General features: G+C 40.2%; 1 protein-coding gene across 22 annotated transcripts in view; it reads left to right on the top strand.

Annotated features, from left to right (window-relative positions):
• SOX6 (SRY-box transcription factor 6) overlaps window positions 1-12,944 on the top strand; it is a 561,796-nt gene that overhangs the window by 314,580 nt on the left and 234,272 nt on the right. For all 22 annotated transcript variants that reach the window (XM_072985711.2, XM_078383897.1, XM_078383892.1 and 19 more), the window contains one exon: window positions 2,978-3,067. In XM_072985711.2, coding sequence (XP_072841812.1) covers window positions 2,978-3,067 — 90 coding nt within the window. The remainder of the gene's footprint in view (window positions 1-2,977; window positions 3,068-12,944) is intronic.

Consider the following 12,944-nt stretch of genomic DNA (forward strand, 5'->3'; position numbering starts at 1 on the left):
TCCCAAAAAATAGATCGCTATGCGGATTCATCATTAAACGGTGCGCTCATTATGCGAGGCACCACTGTATACACATATGCTTTGTCAATTTGTTAATTTTTTTTGAAAGGTTTCCCTGTTCTCTTTTAATGGTCCCCTTTAGAACAGGCAAAATAAAACATGCTCTAGGAGTCAACTTACTGACTCCTATGTCTTTAACCTATTTTACTGTCACACATTTTTGAGATGAATTGGAACAAAGTATCCGAGTTACAGTATCTTATTTTTAACTTCAGTAAATACAAATATAAACTAATGTTCATTTTTATAGGGATAAGGGGCTTGAAATTTTGGCAGGACACAAAAAAGACATCTTTTTAAATGGGTGATATCACAGAAACTCACAAATTATAATGTTCCATTGATAATTGGTGGTTGTTTGTTGATTCTTCTATTATCTGGCCAAAGCTGATAAAAGTGATAAAGGCCTGTAATTGTTAAAATTAAATTATTTGTTTTACTGTATTACAAGGATTTGTTGCAACTTGGAGCTTCTTAATTTTGCTCTCTTTTTTTTTTGAAAGGATATAATTAGTAAATTGGCTTTCCTACTGAAAGATTTGCCGGGGGGGGGGGGGGAGAGGACACAAGCTGTGTTCTCTTTTCATATATGCCCATACAGTGTTTTAAGCACAACTTGCTTAAAGGTTGTATTTTAACTTTTTCTTTTATTAAAATGGCAACATGTAAAACCAAAGAGGTTAAACCTAACTATGCTTATTTCCAACTGTCTGCTTTCACCCACTATATTTTGAAGTTGGCTTGTTACAACAAACCATAACTGAGATTAACCACATAGTGTGGGACTGGTTGTTTTTTTTTTTCCTAACAAGTTGTGGTTAATTAAAGTGGAGGTGCAAGCTTTCACACATTTCCTTGTAACTGCACTGGAAGAAGAGTGTGGAGTTAGACTGCAGATGTATGAGGGTTGTTGTGATTCGCTGTTGTGTTGCTAAACCATGCTGTAACAAGAAACCATGGTTTAACATGCCATCCCAATGAAGGCGTAGTCTCAGAATTAACCTTCCTGTCCCACACGAACCTCTATTTCCCATGCATAAAGTGTATTTTTCATAATTTTGGGGGGTGATTTTACTGGGGAAGAATGTGATAAATAGTCACAGAAATGAGTACACGCCCTCACGTTTCAGAAATATTTTAGTATATCTTTTCCTGTGACAATATTGAAGAAATGACACTTGGCTACAATGTAAAGCAATGAGTATACAGCTTGTATAATAGTGTATAATAGTGTAAATGTGCTGTCCCCTCAAAAATAACGCAACACACAGCCATTAATGTCTAAACTGCTGGCAACAAAAATGAGTACACCTCTAAGTTACAATGTCCAAATTGGGCCCAAATAGCCGTTTTCCCTCCCTGGTGTCATGAAACCCATTAGTGTCACAAGTCTCAGGTGTGAAGGGGGAGCAGGTGTTATTGCTCTCACTGTCTCAGACTGGCCACTGGAAGTTCCTCATGGCACCTCATGGTAATGAACTATTTGAGGATCTGAAAAAACGAATTGTTGCTCTACATCAAGATGGCTTAGGCTATAAGAAGATTGCCAAAACCCTGAAACTGAGCTGCAGCACGGTGGCCAAGACCATACAGCGGTTTAAGAGAACAGGTTCCACTCAGAACAAGCCTCGCCATGGTCGACCAAAGAAGTTGAGTGCCCATGATCAGCGTCATATCTAGAGGTTGGCTTTGGGAAATAGACGTATGAGTGCTGCCAGCATTGCTGCAGAGGTTAAAAGAGTGGGGCGTCAGCCTGTCAGTGCTCAGACAATATGCTGCACACTTCATCAAATTGGTCTCCAGGGCTGTCATCCCAGAAGGAAGCCTGTTCTAAAGATGATGCACAGGAAAGCCTGAATACGATTTGCTGCAGACAAGCAGACTGAAGACATGGATTTCTTGAGCCATGTCCTGTTGTCCAGTGAGACCAAGGTAAACTTATTTGGTTCAGATGGTGTCAAGAGTGTGTGGCGGCAACCAAGTGAGGAGCACAAAGACAAGTGTGTCATGACTACAATCAAGCATGGTGGTGGGAGTGTCATGGTCTGGGGCTGCATGAGTGCTCCTGGCCAAGCATGTCTCCAGACCTAAACCCTATTGAGCATCTGTGGGGAATCCTGAAATGGAAGCTGGAGGTGCACAAGGTCTCTAACATCCACTAGCTCTGTGATGTCGTCACGGAGGAGTGGAAGAGGACTCCAGTGGCAACCTGTGAAGCTCTGGTGAACTCTGTGCCCAAGAGGGTTAAGTCAGTGCTGGAAAATAATGGTGGCCACAGAAAATATTGACACTTTGTGCCCAGTTTGAACATTGTTACTTAGGGGTGTGCTCACTTTTGTTGCCAGTGGTTTAGACATTAATGGCTGTGTGTTGCGTTATTTTGAGGGAACAGCATATTTACACTGATATACAAGGTGTATACTCACTGCTCTACATTGTAGCCAAGTGTCATTCTCTCAGTGTTGTCACATGAAAAGATATACTAAAATATTTATGAAATGTGAGGTATTATACAGTATATCTGTGATATACTGTATAATACATGAAAAGAGTTAGGAGAAATGAAAAGTCTCTTTTCTCTCCTGTCCTCCCTTGCCAATACTGGACGTGAGTTGGACTGAGAGACAATTGTGTAGAAAGCAGTGGAGTCACATATGCCACACACTGAACATTTTTTGAAGCTCCTATGAAGAGAATCATAATTTGTTGGTTGTCACTAACTAAGCAGTGGAGAGGTACAGTGTCATTCTTATTTCCACATTCTGTCCTCAGTTTAACAACAGCATGAAGCTGAAGTAATGTAGAGTTGCAGCCGTCCATCCAAATATATATAATTGATATAGCAGCGCAAATCATCTAGTTGATTTCTTTAAACTACAGGATTTTATTAATGCTTTCTTCTTCTTTTGGAAAACAGATACATCTTGTATGGAGAAGTTGCTTTCTAAAGACTGGAAGGAGAAAATGGAAAGATTAAACACAAGCGAACTCCTTGGAGAAATTAAAGGTACAGTGTAAATTAAACATTAGCTTATATATTGAAAAGTGGTTCTGTACATTTTAAGCTAATATTAAAGCTTCCTATTGATATCCATCTTGTATCTTCAATAGTTGTAAGTTTTCAAAGTGATAGACATGTTAGTCTGTACAAGCATATCTCACAAGAAACAAAACAACACAAAACCAAAGTGACAGTTGGTTGTTGTAGGTTTTTCAGGCTGTTTGGCCGTGTTCTGGAGGTTTTTTGTTTCTAACGTTTCCCCAGTCTCTGTGACCGGCATCTTCAGAGGACAGGAGTTAGAACTCTGTGTTCTGGTGTGGTGTGTGGGATAGCAACAAACAAGTGACAGTTGTTTGTTGATAAAGGAACATCTGACTATGGATAACAACACAATCAGAGTAGCATTCCATTCTTGCCAATGATTTAAAAAACCTTGGCTGATATTTAATCATTTCAAATGGGTTCCCAGCATCTGTAGGTATTTTATCTCAGCTGTTTCACTTTGAAGTGTTGTCCTGCATGTCCTGCGTGTTCTGTCCTTTTGTACAGAACCAGCTTTCAAAGGGAAAAAAACCTAATTAAAAAGTCTTAATATCAATCAGGGTTCTGAAGTCATTACCAAGTGTGAAAAGCCCCACTGATTCACACGATTTGCAAGTTGTGTCTACTATACTAACCAACCATTGTCATTTTGTCTTTCTGTATCCCCACTTGGTCGTGGGACAATGTATAAATGACTGTTACATCATCTCATGTATGTCTGAAGAAATGGACAAAAGTTCATATTAAAATGGCAGTTAGTCTCAAGGTGCCACATTTTTGTAACTCATTTTTTATTTTGTTTTGTTTTGTTTCTTGTCTGAATCGTCAAGAATGCTAACATGAATTTTATCCTAGCTGGAGGTCATCTGAGGATACTGCCCTTATACATGTGGATTTTATTTTATGTTTGGTGAATCAGATCTGTCTCAGGATCACTGAGCTCTGCCGGTTGAGATCATGCTCTTAAGGTCTGCACTGGTCAGTTTTAAGCTGTGCAATTCATGGATTGCTGCCTTGTCATGGCGAAGGGGCTTGAGTAGCTCAGAGAAGCTATGGGCTATGCCATGCAGGGCCACTCAAGACGGACAGGTCATAGTGGAGAGTTTTGACTAAACGCGATCCACCTGGAGTAGGAACTGGCAATGCCACTCCAGTATCTTTGCCAAGAAGGCCCCATGAACAGAAACAAAAGGCTAAAAGATATGACGCTGGAAGATGGGACCCTCAGGTCAGAAGGTGTCCAACATGTTACTGAGGAAGAGCGGAGGACAAGTGCAAGTAGCTCGAGAGCTAATGAAGTGGTTGGGCCAAAGCCGAAAGGACGCTCAGCTGTGGATATGCCTGGAAGTGAAAGGAAAGTCCGATGCTGCAAAGAAAAATACTGCATAGGAACCTGGAATGTAAGATTTTTGAACCTTGGGAAGCTGGATGTGGTCAAACAGGAGATGGCAAGAATAAACATTGACATCCTGGGCATCAGTGAACTAAAATGGACAGGAATGGGCGAATTCAATTCAGATGATTTTCATATCTACTATTGTGGGCAAGAATCATGCAGAAGGAATGGAGTAGCTTTCATAGTCAAAAAAAAGTGGGAAAAGCTGTAATGGAATATAATCTCAAAAATGATAGAATGATGTCAATACGAATCCAAGGCAGACCTTTCAACATCACAATAATCCAAGTTTATGCTCCAAACACCAATGCTGAGAAGACTAAAAGTGAACAATTTTATGAAGATTTACAACACCTGCTAGAACTGAAACCAAAGAAAGATGTTCTTCTCATTCTAGGGGATTGGAATGCTAAGGTAGGGAGTAAAGAGATAAAAGGAACAACAGGGAAGTTTGGCCTTGGAGTTCAGAACGAAGCAGGGCAAAGGCTAATAGAGTTTTGTCAAGAGAACAAGCTGGTCATCACAAACACTCTTTTCCAACAACACAACAGGAGACTCTACACATGGAAATCACCAGATGGGCAATACCGAAATCAGATTGATTATATTCTCTGCCAAAGATGGAAAAGCTCAATACAGTCAGCAAAAACAAAACCTGGAGCTGATTGTGGCTCTGTTCATCAGCTTTTCATAGCAAAATTCAAGCTTCAACTGAAGAGAGTAGGAAAAACCACTGGGCTAGTCAGGTATAATCTAAAGCACATCCCTTATGAATACACAGTAGAAGTGAAGAACAGATTGAAGGAACTCGATTTGGTGGACAGAGTGCCTGAAGAACTTTGGATAGAGGCTCGTAACATTGTACAGGAGGCAGCAACAAAAACCATCCCAAAGAAAAGGAAATGCAAGAAACGCAAAGTGGATATCCAACAAGGCCTTAGAAATAGCAGAGAGGAGAAGGGAAACAAAATGCAAGGGAGATAGGGAAAGTTACAGAAAATGGAATGCAGACTTCCAAAGAACAGCAAGGAGAGACAAGAGGGCCTTCTAAAACGAACAGTCCAAAGAAATAGAGGAAAATAATAGAAAGGGAAAAACCAGAGATCTGTTCAAGAAAACTGGAGATATTAAAGGGACATTTTGTGCAAAGATGGACATGATAAAGGGCAAAAATGGTAGGGACCTCACAGAAGCAGAAGACGTCAAGAAGAGGTGGCAAGAATACACAGAGGAATTATACCAGAAAGATCTGGATGTCCCGGACAACCCAGATAGTGTGGTTGCTGACCTTGAGCCAGACATCCTGGAGAGTGAAGTCAAGTGGGCCTTAGAAAGCTTGTCTAACAACAAGGCCAGTGGAGGTGATGACATTCTAGCTGAACTATTTAAAATCTTAAAAGATGACGCTGTTAAGGTGCTACACTCAATATGCCAGCAAGTTTGGAAAACTCAGCAGTGGTCAGTCTACATCTCAATCCCAAAGAAGGGTAGTGCCAAAGATTGCTCCAACTACCATACAATTGCACTCATTTCACACGCTAGCAAGGTTCCGCTCAAAATCCTACATGATAGGCTTTAGCAGTATGTGAACACAGAACTCCCAGAAGTACAAGCTGGATTCCGAAGGGGCAGAGGAACTCGAGACCAAATTGCTAACATGCACTAGATTATGGAGAAAGCCGGAGAGTTCCAGAAAAACATCTGCTTCTGCTTCATTGACTATGCAAAAGCCTCTGACTGTGTGGACCACAACAAACTATGGCAAGTCCTTAAAGAAATGGGAGTGCCTCACCACCTTATCTATCTCCTGAGAAACCTATACGTGGGACAGGAAGCAACAGTTAGAACTGGATATGGGACAACTGATTGGTTCAAAATTGGGAAAGGAGTATGACAAGGCCGTATAATGTCTCCCTGCTTATTTAACTTATATGCAGAATATATCATGCGAAAGGCTGGACTGGAGGAATCCCAAGCTGGAATCAAGATTGCCGGAAGAAATATCAACAACCTCATATATGCAGATGATACCACTCTGATAGCAGAAAGTGAGGAGGAATTAAGGAACCTTGTAATGAGGGTGAAAGAGTAGAGTGCAAAAAACGGCCTGAAACTCAACATCAAAAAACAAAAACAAAACAAAACAAAAAACTAAGATCATGGCCACTGGTCCCATCACCTCTTGGGAAATTGAAGGGGAAGATATGGAGGCAGTGACAGATTTTACTTTCTTGAGCACCATGTTCACTGCAGATGGAGACAGCAGCCATGAAATTAAAAGACACCTGCTTCTTGGGAGGAAAGCGATGACAAACCTAGACAGCATCCTAAAAAGCAGAGACATCACCTTGCCAACAAAAGTCCGCATAGTCAAAGCTATGGTTTTTCTTGTCGTGATGTATGGAAGTGAGAGCTGGACCATAAAGAAAGCTGACCGCCGTAGAATTGATGCTTTTGAATTGTGGTGTTGGAGGAGGCTCTTGAGAGTTCCCTGGACTGCAAGGAGAACAAACCTATCAATTCTAAAGGAAATCAACCCTGAGTGCTCACTGGAAGGACAGATCCTGAAGCTGAGGCTCCAGTACTTTGGCCATCTCATGAGAAGAAAAGACTCCTTGGAAAAGACCTTGATGTTAGGAAAGTGTGACGGCAAGAGGAGAAGGGGACGACAGAGGATGAGATGGCTGGATAGCGTCATCGAAGCTACCAGAATGAATTTGACACAACTTCAGGAGGCAGTGGAAGATAGGAGAGCCTGGTGTCCTCTGGTCCATGAGGTCACGAAGAGTCGGGCACGACTAAACAACGACAGGTGTACACTATTTTAAGGGAAATGGAGACAAAAAGAGGAATATTTGTTGGTTGGACAAGAGGAGAGATATATGCATTTTGTAGGATACGTCCAAGGTTCAAAGATGTATGGTGCAAAGATGGGACAAACTTGGGAATTTGCTGTTGGGATATTTTAGCAGCTTTGAATATTTTTTTTAAAAAAAATCTTCCTTGTTGTTTTGGTTGAAAACATAAGCAGCTGTTGGACTTTATTACTTTTTAGACTTGTTTGGTGAAGGGTTGCTTTCATGGCTCAATGGATCACAGACTCCTAAAGCTACCGGCCAGGGTGGCAAGAAAGTTCTTAGAGCTCTAGCTCAAATAAGTAACTTTCCAAAATCTGGTTTTGTTGTTCTCTTTTTGCTCCATTCTTGGATTGGAGGTAATTTAAACCAGGGCTGTGGAACAAGAGAGACAGTAAACATATCAGGTGATTAGAGCAAAGAATTCTAATTGTAAGAAACAGGATTCTTACAAAGAGGAATCTTTGTAGAAGAATCTACAAAGCAGAGCTGCTCTTAGCACTGACTGTTACCGGGGAGTTGTTTATCAGGAGGAAGGCGTTGTTCTTAAGGATAACTGAAGCACATGCTCTTCCTTTGAGAAAGTGCCCTTTTCCTTCAATTGTGGTATGTCAGTTATGGAGAAGGGAAAAGATGCCAGGAAAAGAAGAAGATAGAATCCAGCCATGCTCTGTTGTGCTGCCATCACATGTTTGTGATACTAGCCTCGTTTGCTGATACATACAGATTGGAAAATAGCAGGGATAATACAGTATAATATACTGACAAGGGTGTTTTTGCATTACGTAGACACTTTATGAGATAGACAGGCGTCTTAGTTTCTGGATCTGGTTCTTGTACTGTTGAAAGGACAAATAATAAAAACAGCTTTCACAATTTCTATGAAACAATAAGGTTTGCGCATAATTATTTTTATGTGGCACACTGATTTTTGGTGAGCGGTAAATTTTGTTTTGCATGCTGAATCTGCCCCCTCCCCCAGCCACGATTCAAAAAACTTCAGATCCAATTTTCTGAGCTGAAGGGGCTGTACATTTGTTTTCCTCCTGTATCAGCTCTCCATGTCACTGGCCAAATCCTTCAGAAATTGAAGATTTTTTTTAAAGAGTCTGTGGTATGGTTTACAGCGGTCTAAAATTTCGAGCTAAGCCAGTTTCAGCCTACTTTCATTATTAGTGACTTCTTACGCAGTCGTCCCAAAAAAGATAGGGAGAGAGTGAGTTTTAAGGTTCAGGGTTCTATAACAGTGATTTGGAGCAAGCCATTTCTTTTCCATTTCTCAATTTTCTAGATTTTCTTTCCCAGTCAGAATGAGTGGTGTTAATTTCCACAATTAAGAGCTTGTGTTTTAGTTTTTATCTTTCATGTGCCAACATAAATCTGGCACTCAGAAAGGTTTTCAGAGTATGATGCTATTGTCCTACTGAAAATATCCTACAGTGGTTTATCTCAGAATCCATAGTCTTTGAAGATCAAATAAAGAAGATCAAGCAATACTTAACACAAGCAGTTATGCTATCTGCAAGAATCACAATAAAGAGTCCCATTATTCTAAAAGTCCCATAGATTGATGGTTTCTGGATCTCCATCTAGTGGATGAAGCGTTCTGGCTTCCATTTCTGGAGAAGCTTATGACAGGGATATAATCTATATTTATAGGCATTGTGGCTTAAATGTCACATGCTGCCTTTCTTTGTATAGTATGGGCTATTTTGGGAGAGACATTGACTGATGTGCAAAGCTTTGCCCACTGCAAAAATGCATTTGCATTGTATGGCTCTGTCCAATTTTTTTGTGTAAGCTTTGAGTGAGTTAACATTAGTAGAGATCTTTTTTTTTAAATAAAGTAAGTCCAAGGTTTTTTGTTTTGTTTTGTGGGTGTTTTGTCATTCCAGAGATGTAAAAGAAAGAAAGAAAAAACAGTTAGCAAACAAGGTGGCCTGCTGTGGTTCTGAGGCTTTTAAAGCTTGACAGAGAAGACCTGTTCTTGTAAGAGATTCCCACAATAAAAATACACTAAGTGTATTCCTTGATCTGTATCAAGTTTCCTGCTGATGGCATGTGACAGAAATAGTCGTTTCTCTTTTCAGTAGTTAGGCGCAGAGAATCACGAGGAGCCATGGTACGCATATTGTAATTATGATACTTTTCTGGAATAGGGTTGGTGAGCATTTTGTGAGTGTTGTTGCCCTGTGTTGTAGTTAGAATGGCTGCCTCCTCTTGTTTTCAGAGGAAGGCATACAGTCAGATAATTGCTATTAGAGTTGTATTAAGAATTCAGAAAAAATAAAATGTAGGTTAGCTGTCAGAAGTTCAGCATGCAGGATAACAAAATATTCAGAAACACTAGGAGCAGAAGAAGGCAGAAGCATATTACTATATTAGTTTTCTTTGCAGTTTATTTGAGATGTGCTGGGATTATTTCTCTAATAGTGCTAAAATCCCTCTTGGCAAGTCATGAGGACGTACAGCAGGCTACTTTATAAATATATATATATGGCTTATATATCACAGGAGCACCCATAGGTTTTTAATTATGCCACTTTGTATGGTTGTAGACATTTCAAAGCTCCCCTTTGTGCTCTCTGTTATAAACGTCTTTTACTTCTTTTGAAGTCTACATGATATACATATGAGCAATTAAAAACACAGCTCAGGGTTGGAGACACAAGGTCTTCTTAATTAAAACTCAAACAAAAGCTACAAGCTAAAAAAATCCCCTCACTGTATGATTAAGGTCTAAAGTGTTAGGATATATTAGAATCATTGTTAACTGGTAAGGTTTAGAAAATCAATACACAGGGGATTGGGGGAGATCAGTTCGAGAAATCAATGAAAATACTGAATAGAGGTGGGGAAACCCCTCAAACTTACTGGCAGGTACATGATTACTAATATTCTACAGGGCATACATGTTTTTTCCAGTGATGAATTTATTGAAATGACCATAAGGATGAAATACTTAATTTCCTCTGTTGTAAACTGAATTGTAATTGTATATTTTATTTGTTCCATATGAAGTTTGTATGAATCCTGTTGATTTCCGTGGAAAACGTTTTCTTGCTTAAATCAAGGAGAAATAAAAATACCTAGTTTTTGACTTAGTCATGAAGCCGTGGTAGCTCTCAGGGTTGTAACTAGGGTCGAGCAACTGGGCCTTTGCTTCAGGGCATCAAAATCTAGATGACACCAAAATCAAGAGATCTAACACACACTAATAGGTGATGGAAAATAAATGGGAGCCCCTCCACCTCAATTCACTTTTTTTTATTTTTTAGAGCATAATCTTTCTCTTTCAGGGGGACATCACAGTCTTTTTCTTTTTCATATGGGGCAAATGCCCAGGCTTCATCAGAGTAGGTGGGAAATGGTGCTACTTGACCCAGATGCCAAAATGATGAGCTATAGCTTGGGCGGCTCTTTTCTTATGCTCTACTGTTCAGCACCTGTATTTCAGGCCACAGTGTTTGCCACAAATGTGGTGTTTTTGGCCCATGTTTTGGAATGTTTTAAAATAATTTGATCAATTCTCATTTTTGAATAATCTACATACATAGGACTGCATCATGCATGTTCCTGAGTGTTGCTCCTTTTTTCATGTGTCTACATGTACTTATTTTTAAAAACTATTACTAGATTTCAACTGAAGATACAAGCAAAACCAGTACGGTAGCTAAATGACATTAGAATTAACGGCTAGAGACTAAGAAACCAAAGAAGGCATAACATTAAAACTTCCATACAATAATTCCTTTGGAAAAGCAATTATTTTTATCTGGGGGCCACTACAGAACAGACCCTGTTTTGTGTTCCCACCTTCTGACCCTCCTTCACTTTTGGAACATAAAGCCTCCTAAGATGTATCAAGAGGGATTAAGAACCTTTCTGTTTCCATGATCCCCATGTTCTCAAAAAACCATAGTTCTTTCCAATATATTTATTTGGTCAAATCAAGTGGGTGGAAGTTGATGGTTTATAACTGAACCAGGTTATATCAGTCATGTTAAAGCAACTTTTAAATTGTGGCTCATTGTGAAATGGTTAGATCTGACTCTTAAGTACACCCCATGCCAAAGAGAAAGAGAGAGAGAGAGAGAGAGAGAGAGAGAGAGAATGCAGATATCATGTCCATCTTAAGGTGATTTCCTACCACTGCAATCCTTTGGAAATGGGGTCAGAAATTTTGGGTTCATCCTATAATCATTTTGTTATGATGGTTTTTCCCTTCTATTCAAATAGATACAACTATGCTATATCTACACTATATCTTCACAGGAGCTGATCAAATGAAGGAATTTTATGTAATTGTTCATTCTGTTTAGACATTATGGCTTTTGAGGTTCCTTCTCATCTCCTGGCTGAGATTGGTTGACATTATGGGGATAGGTTCCTCAGACAATGGAACCTAGACAAACATTCACAGCCTCACAGAACATATCTTTGGCAGAACAGTCGCTAGTGTCCTGCATTGGAACCTGATTATGAGGATTTTTGTTGTTGTTTAGTCGTTAAGTCATGTCCGGCTCTTCGTGACCCCATGAACCAGAGCATGCCAGGCCTTCCTGTCTTCCACTGCCTCCCGGAGTTTGGTCAGATTCATGTTGGTAGCTTTGATGACACTATCCAACCATCTTGTCCTCTGTCGTCCCCTTCTCCTCTTGCCTTCACATTTTCCCAACATCAGGGTCTTTTCCAGGGAGTCTTTTCTTCTCATGAGATGGCCAAAGTATTGGAGCCTCAGCTTCAGGATCTGTCCTTCCAGTGAGCACTGAAGGTTGATTTCCTTCAAAATGGATAGGCTTGTTCTCCTTGCAGTCCAGGGGACTCTCAAGAGTCTCCTCCAACACCACAATTTAAAAGCATCAATTCTTCGGTGGTCAGCCTTCTTTATGGTCCAGCTCTCACTTCCATACATTGCTACTGGAAAAACAATAGCTTGGACTATGTGGACCTCTGTTGACAAGGTGATGTCTCTGCTTTTTAAGATGCTGTCTAGGTTTCTCATCGCTTTCCTCCCAAGAAGCAGGCGTCTTTTAATTTTGTGGCTGCTGTCTCCATCTGCAGTGATCATGGAGCCCAAGAAAGTAAAATCTGTCACTGCCTCCATATCTTCCCCTTCTTCAATATCTTCCCCAGATCGTACCAGTGGCCATGATCTTAGACCATTTTTTCACTGTCCTCTTTCATCCTCATTAAGAGCTTCTTTAATTTCTCCTCCCTTTCTGCCATCAGAGTGGTATTATCTGCATATCTGAGGTTGTTGATATTTCTTCCGGCAATCTTAATTCTGGCTTGAGATTCCTCCAGTCCTGTCTTTCGCATGAAGTATTCTGCATAAAAGTTAAATAAGCAGGGAGACAATATACAGCCTTGTCGTACTCCTTTCCCAATTTTGAACTCATCAGTTGCTCCAAATCCAGTTCTAACTGTTGCTTCCTGTCCCACATATAGATTTCTCAGGAGGTAGATAAAGTGGTCAGGCACTCCCATTTCTCTAAGAACTTGTCATAGTTTGCTGTGGTTGACACAGTCAAAGGCTTTTGTGTAGTCAGTGAAGTCAGTGAAGCAGATGTTTTTCTGGAGCTCTCTG

The sequence above is a fragment of the Pogona vitticeps genome, chromosome 1, assembly GCF_051106095.1.
Source record: "Pogona vitticeps strain Pit_001003342236 chromosome 1, PviZW2.1, whole genome shotgun sequence".
Lineage (NCBI taxonomy): Eukaryota > Metazoa > Chordata > Lepidosauria > Squamata > Agamidae > Pogona > Pogona vitticeps.